This window comes from Hyla sarda, chromosome 2 (genome assembly GCF_029499605.1).
Source record: "Hyla sarda isolate aHylSar1 chromosome 2, aHylSar1.hap1, whole genome shotgun sequence".
Taxonomy (NCBI): domain Eukaryota; kingdom Metazoa; phylum Chordata; class Amphibia; order Anura; family Hylidae; genus Hyla; species Hyla sarda.
The window spans coordinates 133,600,523-133,618,208 of record NC_079190.1 but is presented as its reverse complement, the minus strand read 5'-3'; the positions used below and the strand labels follow the sequence as shown (position 1 = coordinate 133,618,208).

At 41.3% G+C, this 17,686-nt stretch overlaps 1 protein-coding gene across 1 annotated transcript in view; it reads right to left on the bottom strand.

The window, feature by feature from the left end:
- The window catches only part of TDRD3 (tudor domain containing 3), a 288,299-nt gene that overhangs the window by 44,826 nt on the left and 225,787 nt on the right, over positions 1-17,686 (bottom strand). Inside the window, exon 10 of the mRNA XM_056555486.1 lies at positions 10,609-10,734. Coding sequence (XP_056411461.1) covers positions 10,609-10,734 — 126 coding nt within the window. The remainder of the gene's footprint in view (positions 1-10,608; positions 10,735-17,686) is intronic.

Below are 17,686 nucleotides of genomic sequence, written 5' to 3'. Positions count from 1 at the left end.
AAGAGCATTAAAAAAAAAACAAAAAAATGAAAAAAAGTCACAAAAGAAGCCGTGATTGATTTAGAGTGTTATATCACCCTTAATATAAAACATAGGAAATATAACAACTCATCCTGTTGTCGTGGTTTTGGACTATGACACTTGTGACACTAAGCTTTCAAAACACGTGTAAGACCAGTCACATAATAAAAGAAGTAGCCATTGGCCATTTTATTGCTTTAATGCTTAGAGATTTATAAAAACATGTGCAGAGGGAAAGTTGACTGGTTGGGGTTAAAGTTCAGTTCCCCAGCTCTGGCCCCCTACGGTGTGGGAACTGTACTGGTGGTCCCTTACCAGAGGTGATCCTCCTTTCCCCAGCGGTGATCATCTGTGTTCAGCGGCTGTGGCTATCCTTCAACTGATGGGTGAGTTGTTGCCTAGCAACATCTGGAGGGCCACAGTCTACAGTGGTCTCTAAGCTGTAGCCCTCCAAATGTTGCAAAACTACAACTCCCAGCATGCTCAGACAGCAGTTGGGATTTGTAGTTCTGCATCATCTGGAGGGCCACATTTTGGAGATCACTGTGCGTGGTTTCTAAACTGTGGCCCTCTAAATCTTGCAAAGGTACAACTCCCAGCATGCATTAACAGCAAACGGTTGTCTCGGCATGCTGGGAGTTGTAGTTGCGTGCCTCCAGCTGTTGCATAACTACCTCTCCCAGCATGCCCTTTGGTGATCAGTTAATGCTGGAAGTTGTAGTTTCTTAACAGCTGGAGAAACACTGGCTGGAAAATAATGAGTTAGGTAATAGAACCTAACTCAAGGTTTTCTAACCAGTGTGCCTCCCGCTGTTGCAACTCCCAGCATGCACGGTCTGTCAGTGCAGGGTGGGAGTTGTAGTTTTTCAACAGCTGGAGGTTTGTCCCCCCCCCCCCCCCGCCCCCATGTGAATGTACAGGGTACATTCACAGGGGTTACGGTTTACAGTGGCTTTCCTGCTTCAAATTTGAGCTGCGACAAATTTTCCGCCACAGCTCAAACTCCTAGCGGGAAACTCACCCTAAACCCCCGCCAGTGCGAATGTACCCTAAAAACACTACACTACACAAAATAAAGGGTAAAACACTACATAAACACACATGTACACTGCCCCCCCCCCCCCCCCTCAGCCCACAATAAAAATGAAAAATGTCTCATACGGCAGTGTTTCCAAAACGGAGCCTCCAGCTGTTGCAAAACAACAACTCCCAGCATTTCTGGACAGCCACTGACTGTCCGGGCATGCTGGGAGTTTAGCAACCAACTGGAGGCATCCTGTTTGGGAATCACTGGTGTAGAATATTTTTGGTAGCGGAGGCAATCCCTAATTTAGGCCTCAAATGTGCATGGTGCTCTCTTACTTCGGAGCCGTGTCATAGTTCAAGGAAACAGTTTAGGGCCACATAAGGGGTATTTCCGTTTTCGGGAGCAATTGTGTTATAAATTTTGCGGGGCTTTTTCTCCTTTTACCCCATATGAAAAGGAAAAGTTGGAGTCTACACCAGCCTGTTAGTGTAAAAAAAATTAACATTTTTAGGGTGCTTTCACACGTTAATAAACGTACGTTATTATGTATTGTTAATAACAGGAGAAGTAACGGATACTAGCGGCTGAATAATGTCTGTCCAAATAACGGGCATATTCATCCGTTAAGACCTGTTATAACATCCCTCATGTACAGACATTTTAACACCTCTGCCTACAGACTCCCACAGCCAGGACTACTACTACTCCCATCACGGAACAGACTTGTTTTCATGATGGGAGTAGTAGTTCCTCGGCTGCGGGAATCTGCTGGGGAGGTTACCTTAGTGTTTGTACTACTACCCCAATCATGGAACAGAGTCTGTTCCATGATGGGGGTTGTAGTACAGGGCTGAGGGATTGATCGTACTGGGTCTCACTTCTGACACCCTATCCGATCAGAAGTTATTAAGCAGGGGAGCGGGTGGCATGCTCCACAACCCTGCAATGTACACGATGTATTTTTTTACTTTCATTTTTAAATTCCCGCGGGGAGCCCTGAATGGCCGGTACTGAGGAGCCAATCGGGGATCCCAGCAGGGTTTTTAAAATGAACAATGTGAGGGGACATATGTATATTAAAAGTGTTGTCTTAATTTTCCATTGCAGCGCTATATGTGAATGATATATCTATCAGAACGCATCCAGCAGCCATCGGCCAGAGGATCCTGATAAATATACTATTCATTCATAGCGCAGCGGCTGCATATGTATCTAGATGTGCTGGGGGGGGGGGGCAGACATAGCGTTATCTGCCCCCCACAGCGCTTCTGTATACATATGCAGCCGCTGCTCTATGAATGAATAGTATATCTGTCAGCATCATCGGCCGGGCGGCTGCTGGATGCGCTGCTGACAGATATCACATATAACGCTGCAGAAATGCGCTATATGTGACAAGTATATCCATCAGATATACTATTCATTCATAGCGCGGCAGCTGCATATGTATATAGAAGCGCTGTGGGGGGCAGATAACGCTATATGTCTGCCCCCCAACACATCTATAAACATATGCAGCCACCAGAACTATGAATGAATAGTATATCTATCAGGATCATCTGGCCAGCGGCTTCTGGATGCATTCTGATCGATATACCATTCACATATAGCACTGCAATGGAAAATTAAGACAAATGCGCTGGCGGGGGTATAGATGTATACATATAAATGCGCTGGAGGGGGGTATAGATGTATACATACAAATGCACTGGCAGGGGGTATAGATGTATACATATAAATGCGCTGGCGGGGGGTATAGATGTATACATATAAATGCGCCAGCGGGGGGTATAGATGTATACATATAAATGCGCTGGCAGGGGGTATAGATGTATACATATAAATGCGCCAGCGGGGGGTAAAGATGTATACATATAAATGTGCTGGCAGGGGGTATAGATGTTTACATATAAATGTTCTGGCGGGGGGTATAGATGTATACATATAAATGCACTGTCGGGGGTATAGATGTATACATATAAATGCGCCGGCGGGGGGGGTATAGATGTATACATATAAATGCGCTGATAGCAACTGGGACCCACCGGTATGAAGCATGCTCAGCTCCTAAGTGTGCTTCATATAACGGGAGCAGGCAATGGACATAAATATACCTCCATTATCATTAAGGAGTTAACTAACCTTATAGTTTATTTTTGATTACATTATTTTATTTAAAAACTGGGAAAAGGGGGTTGATTCAAACTTTTTTTTAGGGAAGGGGTTAATTCACTTTTATTAATTTTTTTTTATTTTTATTTTTTACACCTTTTACTTTTTTTTAGTCCCCATAGGAGACTATAACATGTAATTTTTTTATTGCATACACTGTTCAATGCTAAACTTTGCTTCAGCATTTATCATTGTTAGCGGTGCTCTGTTGCTTTAGCCTGCCAGGCTGGGGACATTAGAGCACGAATCGAACGACAAGGAGGAAGGTAAGGGCCCTCCCGCTGTCCACTCAGCTGATCGGGACCCGCAATTTCGGCATGGATGTCCCAATCAGCTTCGCGGAGCTAACCGGCACCTTTTCCCCCAACATTCGGAATAAGCCAATTCCATGCAATCTTGAAAGAACAAATGGAATGGTCCAGCGCAGGTTCAGTGAAATAGCGCGTCACCATGATTGTACCTGTTTCTGTTTAATAAAATCCTCGCTATTTCACCAAACCTGAGCTGGACCATTCCGTTTGTTCTTTCAAGATTTGTAAATTACTTCAATTACTACTTATCAGCTAATCCACATAGCAAACCTCTCCTGCTCTGAACAGTTCCTGACATGGACAAAGGAGTCAGCAGAGAGCACTGTGGTCAGACTAAAAAGAACAACTCTTCTTCCTTTGGAGCATACAGCAGCTGATAAATACTGGAAGAATAACGATTATTTTTATAGAAGTAACTTACAAATGTTTAACTTTCTGGCACCAGTTGATTTGAAAAAAATCTGTTTTCCACCGGAGTACCCATTTCAGGCCAAAATGGGCTGTGTCATTAAGGGATTGTCTGGCGAAAGAAACAATCTGTGTATGGGGTCAGACAGTTTAATGAAGCAACTCTATAATAATATTAACTATATATATGGAGATGTCTGGCTTGTAGCTGTGAGGGCCTGTCAGACTAGCTTGAAATCAGTCTGCTCTGTACCTGCCCCCCCCCCCCCACTTCCCTCCTGTCTGCTGAGGACCAGATCATTGATGAGAAGAGGGGGAACTTGTAAGACTGCTTATTAGATTTTATGTCATCAGGAAGCCTTCCTCAGATACAGCAGCGAGTGTTTTCTGATGGAAACTAATGTGACTAATAAAGGCTTCCTGGTGCATTACAATCTAATGAACAGTAATACAGGCTCCTATCTCTTCACATGGATAGTCTGTTCCTCAGCAGACAGGATGGGAGGGGACTGTGATCTAATATCACAGCTACAAGCCATACAGCTCAGTTGATAATCAGTGATCTGTGCAGTATGGCTTAAATGGGCACTGTCATGAACTTTTAATTTTTATATGTTGTAGTACTTATGTACTACAACATACCTCGAATATACATTAATTTTTTTTGTGTGTGTTTAAAATATTGTATTTTCTATATGAAATCCGGCCACTAGGGTCTCCCTCCTAGTGGCCAGCTGCAGCCTGCTGTGTGGTCACTGCTGAATTAGGACCGATAACGGCCGGGCAATTGGTCCGAATTAAGTCAGCCTGCGCTCGCTCCCTGACTGTCAATCAGACAGGCGGGAGCAAGTGCTGTGAACGCCAGGGCTGCGCGCATTGGCCTCACGCGCAGCCCATCCCCGCCCCCGGCATGTACAGTCTGGAGGCAGCGTGCGCACAGAATATCAGTGCCGCGCTGATGCTCCAGTACTGTACCAACCATTATTTATTGGTCTCGGCAGGGATATCTTGCTTGGCAGGTCCGGCGATGCTCCTATACTGCTCCTCCCTGGGTAGCACATGAACTGCTAAACAGGGAGGAGGAGACCCTGGAGCAGCCTGCCGTGCTATTGTCCATTCATCTATGCGCGCTCCCGACAGGAGCGCAGCATAGATGAGGTGAGGGCGGAAGTCGGAGCCCAGTAGGCATCAGTGAAGTTGCGCCTGCTGAGAAAGTCTACTTCCTGCTCAGCCAGAGTGAGCAGAATAAGAGAAGCCATTTAGAAGGTAGGAAAACATTTTAAAAAGACAGGGAGGGGGTTGGGAATAGATTAGCAATAGGTATGGACAGAAAAAAAAATTACATAGATGGTGGGAGCTACTATTTAAAGGGGTACTCCGGTGCTTAGACATCTTATCCCCTATGCAAAGGATAGGGGATAAGATGCCTGATCACGGGGGTTCTGCCGCTGAGGACCCTCGTGATCTTGCACACCGCACCCCATTAAAATCAGTCCCCGGAGCGTGTTCGCTCCGGGTCTGATTACTGTCTATCACGGGGCCGGAGCGTTGTGACGTCAAGGCTCCGCCCTGTGTAACAACACGCCCCCTCCCATAGGCTTGCATTGACGGGGGCGTGAACGACAGTAATCAGACCCGGAGCGAACATGCTCCGGGGACTGAATTTAATGGGGTGAGGTGTGCAAGATCACGGGGGTCCCCAGCGGCGGAACCCCCACGATCAGGCATCTTATCCCCTATCCTTTGGGTAGAGGATAAGATGTCTAAGCGCCGGAGTACCCCTTTAATAACATTATATTAACAAGTTGCTTTATTGGTCTTTTAGACACCATACACAGGTTGTTTTATTAATTTTTATTTTTTAAAGGACAACCCCTTTAAATTAATATTTTCTGAATTATGAGAAAGCTCTGGCTGCTATGCCTATACCTCAGCTGCTTTCGCTATACAAATGCAGCCCTTATTCTCTATTTAGTTAATTAAAACGAGTAACAATGAGTTCCCTAACATTTACTATACAACAAACACATTTTAAGCTGTTTGGTTTAGGGTTCAGGTGGGTTAATGTACTGTGCAGTAGTGCTTAAAGAGAACACTTCCCTTCAGTATACAGATGTGTATATTTTACATTTGTCTTGATTAAGTGACACATGAAAGCTTCCAGCAAGTAGATATAAATATATATTCCAAGTACTGCACATATATAACATTGGAAGTAAAAAGTAATATATTCATCATTCATGACATTTTCCTTGCCTTGCAGCTCACAGTTTATGTGGTTATAAAGCTGTAGAAGAGGTTCGCATTTCATTAAAGAGGCATAAAAATCTATCAGCCAGAATATTTTTCACACAGGCATGACTGTCAATAATAGTATGGGGAATAAAGCTTCTCCAAATTGACTGGCAAAACTAATCTCACAAGGAACACAGCCAGACAGTGTTTAACATTTAGCTAAACTAGATGCTATAATTTGACTGTCCACAACAGCAATTATATTCTCTGGACACTGTAAGTATAGAGACACTAATAATGTGCTTTCAGAAAAACTATTTGCTAACTTCCCCTTACTGCTGTACACAGTGCGACTTTATTCCCACAATTATTAGGAGAACTTTTCTTTCTTAGGAAAATAAAATGAAATAGCTGAACTTCCATGTAGGTATAATAAAGCAAGATTACAAAAATCCCTAAAACCTCAACTCTGAAACCTTTAACTATGAGTAACGATTTCAAAACATACAGAATATAAAACTGCTTATATATCAGTGGTAGGGTCACATGTGCTGCATTTTGCTGCTGCATATTTTTCCTACTTACTGAAGTCAATGAGTAGCAAAATATGCAGCTGATTTTGCTACCGACTGATTTCATTGAGCACTGAGTAGGAAAACATGCAGCAGAAAGAAAGAAATACCGTTATAAGTTACAAAAATACCGTGATACACATATTTGGTCATACCGCCCAGCTCTAATGGAAATACCCAATGTTGGGATGTAAAATGCTCTGCAGGCGAATTACAATGCTCAGAAGTGAAGGAGTCACATTTGGCTTTTGGACAGCAAATTTTGCTGAAATGTTTTTTGCGGGGCATGTAGCATTTAGGAGGCCCCTATGGTGCCTGAACAGCAAAAAAGAAAAACCCCACATGGCATACTATTCTGGAAATCACACCCCACGAGGAATGTAACAAGGGTTACAGTGAGCCTTAACACCTCACAGGTGTTTGACAACTTTTTGTTAAAGTTGGATGTGTAAAAAAAATTTACATTTTTACAAGGGGTAATAGAAGAAAATGACCGCCAAAATTTGAAACCTCATTTCTTCTGAGTATGGAAATACCCCATGTGTGGACATCAAGTGCACTGCTGAAGCACTCCAATGCTTAGAAGAGGAGGAGGAGCGCCATTGAGCTTTTGGAGAGAATTTGTTTGGAATGGAAGTCAGGGGCCATGTGCGTTTACAAAGCCCCCCACATGTGACACCATTTTGGAAACTACACCCCTCATAGAATTTAATAAGGGGTGCAGTGAGCATTTTCACCCCACTGGCATTTGACAGATCTTTGGAACAGTGGGCTGTGCAAATGAAAAATAAAATTTTTCATTTTCATGGACAACTGTTCCAAAAATCTGTCAGACACCTGTGGGGCAGAACAATTTAGGGTAACACCAGCATTTTAGTGAAAAAAATTATTTTTTGCATTTTCCCATCCCTTTTTAATGAAAATTTGTCAAACACCTGTGGGGTGTTAAGGCTTACTATACTCCTTGTTATGTTCCGTAAGGGGTGCAGTTTCCATAATGGGGTCACATGTGGGTATTTATTTTTTTGCGTTTATGTCAGAACCGCTGTAAAATCAGCCACCCCTGTGCAAATCACCAATTTAGGCCTCAAATGTACATAAAATAATAAAATAGCAACAGAGTATCGGGGTGTAAATATATCAATAGGACATACAATATGTCTAAAGTGCATCCCCGATACAAAGGGGCTTCATATATGGCCTCCAAAAATTGTTAGACAAAACACCAAGAGAACGGAGTCATTTAAATTGAGTTAAAACATGATTGCTTTTATTGGTTCCATAAAAACATAGAAAAGGGGGAAAGAACAAACTAACTGTGGGAGGTTAGACAAAAAGGGGCGACACTACCTGCTCATGTGCGTAATACTATAATACAATAAAGGTGCATGGTGCATTGGATGAAGTGCATACATCAAAGGGTCAGGTTTTTGTCTAACCTCCCACAGTTAGTTTGTTCTTTCCCCTTTTCTATGTTTTTATGGAACCAATAAAAGCAATCATGTTTTAACTCTATTTAAATTACTCCGTTCTCTTGGTGTTTTGTCTCAAATGTACATAGTGCGCTCTCACTCCTGAGCCTTGTTGTGCTTCTGCAGAGCATTTTACGTCCACATATGGGGTATTTCCGTACTCAGGAGAAATTGTGTTACAAATTTTGGGGGTCTTTTTTCCTTTTACGGCTTGTGAATATAAAAAGTATAAGTGTAACACCAGCATGTTTGTGTAAATTATTATTATTATTTTTTTTTTACACTAACAGGCTGGTGTAGACCCCAACTTTACCTTTTCATAAGGGGTAAAAGGAAAAAAAGACCCCCAAAATTTAAAGTGCAATTTCTCCCGAGTATATTTTCATCCACAGACTAGTATGAGGGCTTGTTTTTTGTGCGACCAGTTGCCCTTTGTAATGAAATCACTAATTTTACCATAAAATGTAAGGCGCAACCGAAAAAATACTATTTGTGAGGGGAAATTGATAAGAAAACCGCAATTTTGCTAATTTTGGAAGGTTTTGTTTTCATGCTGTACACTTTACGGTAAAAATTACATAATGACATGTGTTCTTTATTCTGTGGATCAATACAATTAAAATGATACCTATGATTACATACTTTTCTATTATTATACAGCTTAAACAAAATCGCTAACTTTTTAACCAAATTAGTGCGTTTAAAATCCCTCAATTTTGCTGACATATAACTTTTCATTTTTCCGTATGAGCGGCGGTATGAGGGCTAGTTTTTTGCGCCGTGATCCCTACTATTTTTTATACCACATTTGCATATTTAAAACTTTTAATACATTTTTATCAATTTTATTTGGAATAAAAGGTTATAAAAAAAGCAGCAATTTTTGACTTTTTTTTTTACGTTCACGCCGTTCACCGTACGGGATAAATAACATTATGTGCTAATAATTCGGATATTTATGCAGATGGTGATACCAAATATGTTTATTAAAAAAAAAATGTTTTACACACTTTTGGGAGGTAAGATGGGGAAAAACTGACAATTTACATTTTTATTGGGGGAGGGCATTTTTGTAAATGTATGTCCTTTAAGTACCACCGCACCAGGACGTACATTTACGTCCTGCATTGTTGAGGGGTTAAAATCTTTTTGATGTTTCTTTCGGAGCAATAGTCAGGGTCCATCCTACCAGGAAAACCATGAGACTAACTTCATAATATGTCATAAACCAAGTTTTGATTATTTTACTTCAAATTATGTTTGATCTCAGGATTACTCAATGCTCTGCTCAAAAATATACTAAATATCAAAAAAAAATTCTGAACACTTTTAAGACATATTTAGAAACATGTATCTATGGAACCATTAAATAGCTAACCTTACAAGCCAATCATTGGGGTAGTAATAGATCTATTAGAGAACTATTAGATAGTTCTTTTATTTAGTGCCCTTACAATATACACCAAAATCCTAAAAAACCCAAATTATAGCCTTATAAGAATATAGGTCTTCTAACTAGAAATGGATCAAGTACAAATCAAACAGTAGCACAACTTAATAGAATGCAAGCTGAACCACACCAGCTGGGAAGAAACACAAGCATTGCATTACACACTGCATCTACACATTATATTTACAACGCTTTATATTCAGGTTACGAAAAGGAGTAAGATTTCTTATTCTTAGCAGGAGAAACCACGGTTACCTCCAAAACAAAATGTACTGGTCTCTATGATAGTACACTTTGCTCATTCTTAAAATATAAAGCGCTTTAAATGCAGTGCAATATTTCTGCTTGAAAGAACAGATCCTATTATGTGTGTGTGTAAACAAACCTTGTTCTCATTCTGTTTTTATGTTTAAAAAAAAAACATGACCAAGCTTGTCATTATCAGCTGCGGCAGTTAGGTGCTTAGTGTAACCACTTTCTTGCTGTGCTGCTGCTGTTTCTTTCATTTCTGCTCACACAGCACCATGCAAAGCCAGTGCATCAGTAACCCCCTCCACCACACACATAACATCTATAGTATTGTACTTTGAAAATTATCCCCCAGCACAGTATCAGCCTTTTCAGTCCAGTGCACTTTCAGCACTGAGTCATGGCATTGCCAGACAAGTTAGGAACAGAAAGAACCTGTGTGAATGCTGCAGGCAAATAGCCCAGCTCTGGTTCTTCCCCCTAAAACAAGAGAAAATGAGAAATAGCTGTGCACCATAAGGGGGATACCCTTTGGCAAGATTTTCTTAATAGTAAGAAAAAAAAAAAAAAAAAAAGTAAATTCTTAACATTTACATGAACAAAATACATGACAAAAACTAAACTACAATGTTATTATTAAAAAGGACCAACAACTGTTTACAAAAATGATATTCATGTGTACTAAACTCACCTTCAAGTGAAAAATTTCCCATTTTCGATTCCAGAAAGTCAAACAGTGTACTAGGTGCAGAAGGTCTAGCATTTGTTAATTCATCATCTGCTTCTGCACGTGTTCTTCCTCGACCTTTTCCTTTACCTGTCCAGAGGACATATGACATTTTTAAACAATCTTACTGTGTCCAGTCGTATCCTATTTTTAATTAAGGATCACAAATAAAGAATTCATTTAAAACAATCCTACAAAAAACCCTTATGTGCATATTCAAATTGTGACACATTCAACACATTTATTTTTTGCTTGAATTATTGTAATTTTCATAGCATGAGTTTGGGCACATAAAAAATGAAATAACCTTAAAAATTTTCTTAGAGGGTGGCATGGAAAGATGAAAACAGCAGCCATTTTTTTTAAAAATAAGCTTTGTCCACTGTGGAGTACAGATGTAGCCACTGTTAACATTATGGCGATGGCATGATAAGAACAACACCATAACATGCTATCGTATCGCACCATCATAATCATGTAAAAACTGAAGTGTAATAACAACGTCACATGTCCCTATTCAGGGGTGTGGAAATGTAAAAAAAAAATACTTGTCCAAGGGACTAAAGCGGAACACAATCTACTTGTCCCTCAAGAAAATCCACTTGTCCTGGTAGATGAAATAATTTCAACCAAAATAGTCTGATCCCCCCCCACTAGACCACCAGGGATGGATATAAGATCCCTTTAGACACTGCTGTCATCTTAGATCTAATGGTTTAATAGCGGCCGCGGTGATCTAATGGTTTAATAGGCGATCGCAGCATATCAGGATATTAGCGGCTGGAGAGCTGTAGCTCCTCTTACACCCGAGACAAGCCCAGATAAGTCTAGATATAACTTTTTGATCACCTTATAAAAAAATTCTCATATGAAGTGACCAAAAATGAACAATTCTGGACTATTTTTTACATTTACACCGTTCACCGTACGGTTTAATCAACATCATATTTAATAGCCTGGACATTTCCACATGCAGCGATACCACTTATGTTTATTTTTGTACATTATTTTTATTTAAAGAAAATTGGAAACTTTTATTAGGAAAGGGGCTTATTCACATGTATACGCACTTTTTAAAATATTTTAATCACTATTTTTCAGTCTCAATAGGGACTTATGTGTTACTGGGGGGGTTCTGCTTCTCCAGTTTATATGGTGCATTTTGTGTCAGAAAATGCTGGAAGTTGCATCTAGTTAGTAGATAACTACAACTCCCAGCATGCCCTGATACAGCCTATGGTTGTGTGGGTGTTGCAGCATGTTGCACTGTATAGTACAGTTAAGGTTATTGTGTAACATGCTGGGAGTTGTAGTTTTGGTTTGTGTCAGCTGCAGAGCCATAGTCTATGTCAAGGAATACTGGAAATTACAGTTAGTAACTACAACACCCAGCATGCCCTGATGCAGCCTATAGCTCTGCAGCTGACCCGAACCAAAACTACAACTCCCAGCATGTTGCACTTTATAGTTCTACAGTTTAGGTTATGGTCCAACATGCTGGGAGTTGTAGTTTTGGTTCGGGCGTGTTTGCGTGCATCCGTGGGGCTCTTGGTTGGCGGGTGAGTATGAAGGGGGCGGGATTCTGGGGGTGCAATTTAGTGCGGGTGCCACTAAAAATAAATAAAATTAGATGGTGCAACTGCCCTAATGCCCGACGTGACAGTCCGCTCCTATACAAAACATTCATATATACACATATCATACATGCACCAGCCACTGCCCCCATATCATACACACACACCCCCCCCCCGCTACTGCCCCCCCCACATCATACATTACATACACACATACACTCACACCATACATATACACCATACATATACACACATCATACATACACCCGCCACTGCCCCCCCCACATCATACATTACATACACTCACACCATACATATACACCATACATATGCACACATCATACATACACCTGCCGCTGCCCACCACACATCATACATTACATACACTCACACCATACATATACACCATACATATACACACATCATACATACACCCGCCGCTGCCCCCCCCACACATCATACATTACATACACTCACACCATACATATACACCATACATATACACACATCATACATACACCCGCCGCTGCCCCCCCCACACATCATACATTACATACACACATACACTCACACCATACATATACACCATACATATGCACACATCATACATACACCTGCCGCTGCCCACCACACATCATACATTACATACACACATACACTCACACCATACATATACACTATACATATACACCATACATATACCCGCCGCTGCCCCCCCCACACATCATACATTACATACACACATACACATACATATACACCATACATATACACCATACATATACACACATCATACATCTGCCGCTGCCCACCCCACATCATACATCACATACATACACATCACACTTAGACATTATACACACATCATACATTACATACACATTACACATAGACATCATACACACATACACTCACACCATACATATCCACCAGTGTTTCCCAACCAGGGTGCCTCCAGCTGTTGCAAAACTACAACTCCCAGCATGCTGGGAGTTGTAGTTTTGCAACAGCTGAAGGCACCCTGGTTGGGAAACACTGATATGCACCATACATATGCACACATCATACATACACCTGCCGCTGCCCCCCCCATCATACATTACATACACACATCACACATACACTCACACCATACATATACAACCACCCTTCCTGCCGCCGCCTGCATTCTCGGTCTCCTCACCTGAGCCGCCATGAGTGGACATCAGAGCTGTAGTCCCGGCCGGTGTGAGGTGAGATTTCCGTCCTCTCCTCTCTCCCCTCCCCCCTGCTCTGTGTTTTCCCCGTACAAACAAGCAACCTCCCCGTGGTGGATTAGGTCCTGTCTAGACAGAACCGGGGAGGGGGAGGGGTAGAGCTGTGTGCGGGGATGGAGCTGTCAACATCCTCTCTCTCACCTTGCTGTGTCTTCTGAGCTCCGTCCATCCTCCGGGAGGAGAGATAAGGGGGCTCTGCAGTCAGCTGGAGGCCGCCGCCCCCTCCATACACTCTGAGTGTCGGTGTGAGGTGTAGACTTCCATCGGCTCCTGTGCCTCACACCGACATTAAAGAAAAATAAGGGGGAAGTCTGTCTGTCTCTCCCTGCTAGCCCGATACAGGGCTAAATCTATAAACAATTCACCTGTCCAGCGCCCAAAACTACTTGTCCCGGGCGTCGGGCTATAGGATTTCCACATCCCTGTTATTCCTTTTTAGGTGTGTGATTTTGCCCTCCAGTTCCAGTTAATCTACAGCACAGCCTATAACATCTGCCAACCACAAATCCCAGCATCTGCACCCTACTCACATTGCTGCTTGCTGTTAGTTAACTGTCAGTCCTGTTCTTTTGGTCAGCAAGTAAAGGTTCTATTTACTGACCACAAGCATAGGACTTACAGTTGGTTACGCTGACTGCCTGGTTGTTTGAATCAGTGTAAAGCAGAAATATGAGTCTGGGCAGATGCTGGGGTTATTGGCAGGAGGTAGGTACAGCAAGTAGTGTGTCAGTACGGGCTGTAATCCCAGTAGACAGAGCAAAAAGTACTGCTGTAGAGGCGCTACCGTGAAAGGATCCAGCTTCAGGGTGATATTAAATAAATGTCTTATTGACATCACATAAAATAATAAAGGTGGACTAAACAGATAAAAGCAAAATGCGTTTTGGGAGTATTATCACCCTTTTTTTCAATTGCATAAGGGTTAAGATGACTATACATACAAGATTGGAGCTCTGACCAAACAACGAAACATAGAATGTGTCGGCAGATGAGAACCATTTGGCCCATCTAGTCTGCCCCATAATCTGAATACTATGAATAGTCCCTGGCCCTATCTTATATGAAGGATAGCCTTATGCTTATCCCACCACTGTATTTGCAGCGACCACTTCTGCAGGAAGGCTATTCCATGCATCCACTACTCTCTCAGTAAAGTAATACTTCCTGATATTACTGCAGAAACCTTTCCCCCTCTAATTTAAAACTATGTCCTCTTGTGGTAGTTTTTCTTCTTTTAAATATACTCTCCTTCTTTACCATGTTAGAGACTTTTAAATACATAAAGGGAACCATCATATCCCCTCTGTCTCTTCTTTCTTCCAAGCTATACATGTTAAGGTCCTTTAACCTTTCCTGGTAAATTTTATACTGCAATCCATGTACTAGTTTAGTAGATCTTCTCTGAACTCTCTCTAGAGTAGTGGTCTTTAACCTGCGGACCTCCAGATGTTGCAAAACTACAACTCCCAGCATGCTCGGACAGCCGTTGGCTGTCCGAGCATATTGGGAGTTGTAGTTTTGCAACATCTGGAGGTCCGCAGGTTGAGGACCACTACTCTAGAGTATCTATATCCTTCTGGAGATACGGTCTCCAGTACTGCGCACAGGAATCCAATTTTATCCACATCACTGAACCAGATACCCCTTTATTTTACCATTTACCTAAGGTACACAAAGACCCTATGAATCCTCCAGGTAGACAGATCATTGCTTGGATTAATTTTCTCACTTTCAACCTTTCCCAATATATATAGATATTCTATTACAAAAATATGTGACCTCACTTCCCTCATATACTGTACAATCGATACAGCAGACTTCATTATTAGCATTATCAATATGGAATGGTTAGATAAATACAGTTTTCTCACTATATATATATATATATATATATATATATATATATATATATATATAGATCTCTATCTATCTCACTTCACTATACACTAGTATTGATCTCGAACTCGGTATAGCAGCAGTTTCACATTTTCTTAATAATGATCCAACCATGCCTCATCCCCAAAGAAAATTAATCCTGGACAGCATCAGATTCATTTCCCAACATAATGTCTTCCAATGTAATGGTCATATCTATAAACAGCAATGCGGGACTGCGATAGGACACAGTTCACACCTAGTTTATCTTCATAGGCCTTTTTGAAGAAAACGTAATATACAACCATCACCTCTCATCACTGCAAGACTTAGACGCTATATCAATGACATATTCATCATATGGGATGGAAGTAAGGATGACGTGGAATCTTTCATCAGGGAACTCAAAAATTCTTGGAATTTACACTTCACTTCAAATCACTACAATAATAACGCTGCAAAACAAAATTAAAACCAAAATCTACTTTAAATATGTTGAGTGATGGCAACAGTTCTTTAGATTATTCTAGTTGCCACTTAAAAAAATGGATCCACAAAATTTCATCTAAACAATTCAAGTGCATCCGGCACAACTGTACTGAAAATAGTGACTACAAAATGCAGAGTAAGATTCCGGACCATAGATTCAAAGCGAAAGGATATCCCCATTCCCAATAAAACATAGCCGCAAAAAGGCAGAGAAACTTGACCAAAAAACATGTCTGTCCAAAAAAGCAGCTACTAGGGCTCTACAAACGGGAACTGATAATCGCTCCTATAATTTCATAACTTCATATACCTGCGACAACAAAAAAAATTAGAGGTATCCTCCAATCTCATTAGAAAACCCCTTTGCTGGATCCCTTTCTGAAAGGCACCCTTCCTTCTCAGCCAAATATTACATTTAGAAAAGCCAGATCAAAACCTCCGACTAAGAAATCTGTGATAAACAATATGCCAGAGATTCTTGGATGCGAATATTGTAAGCAAATGCAAAACCTTCTAGTCCAATATTACGGTATTACCTCATATACAACCTATCTACAACAATGCTCATGCGGATTTCAGTATGTAGGAAGGACAATCCAACAAGCACCGATCCAATGTAAATAGAGGTTTCCAACTTAATAGTGTATCTCGACATGGTGCCGCTAAACATAAGTGTGATTTTCCATCCTTTTCAGTCATTCCGATCTAACATATCTCAAAAGAAACTCACCAGTGATATGCCACACTTTGCAAAAGAGATAACTATTGGATATTTACACTTTAGTTTCCCTTGGTCTCAATAAGTATATTGAAAATGTCATGTGATCCCTGCTGCTCTGTCCTTATTTCCTATGATGACACATATGCTATGCTTTTTGGTTATTCTATTATATAATCGGTCTCCGTTTATGGGTATATATACCTTCCTCATTTCACAATTATATATGTTTTTGTAATATACACTCTATACCCTATACACTATTGTCCTAGTTTTACAGATATACACATCTCTGCAAAATATTTAGATATATGTTTGCCCGCATTGTTATAGACATGTGTCCTTCCCAAACAAGTCAAGGTTCTGTTTCGTTACCCTCTATAACCAGAGCTCAAGTCCTGCAGAAACACATGGGAACTGAGCTCCTTCACTTCTTCCACAGCAGGAACACCGTTCCCATTAGCAGGTGTCCTGCAGAACCAGCCATTGTGTGGAAATCTTGAGTTCTCACCCTTTTTTTTTTTTTCCAGGACTTGACTCCTGTCTAGAACACTGTGTCCGCTAGATCCCTTTTCAGACCATATCCATATTGACTCTGGGCAGTTTTCATTAAACTAAAAATAAAGTAGCAAAAATTGAGGCTCTTAGCGCACTTTTTGATCAAAATGTGTCCCCCATCCACCATGCGGAGGTGGCCTCATTTCGGATGGGACCCTAAAATGCTAAATCAATTCACCTTCTGCTGGGCATATAGCCTTTGACTGGGTGACTTGCAGGAGCCACTATCAAATTGAAATTAAAATCTATGAGGTGGCCCCATTTTGGATGGGACCCTGCCATGCTTGATTCACTCACCTGCTGGGCATATGGCCTCTGACTGGGTGAAATGCAGGATCCCCTACCAATTTAAAACCTCCTGTGAAAAGGGAGGGGTGTGCAGGGCTAGAGATGGTGCCACTCCCCCCTTGCTTGTAAAGCAAAAATACAAAAAAGAAAAATAGCCAGCACAACTACCTAATACACGGGTGCACGCTGCTGTGACAAATACCGAGTATACAATAAAGAAAGAAAGGTTGCAGCAGCACTCGGTCAAAAAATGGAGGCTCATAGTGCACTTGAGGCCATCTCCA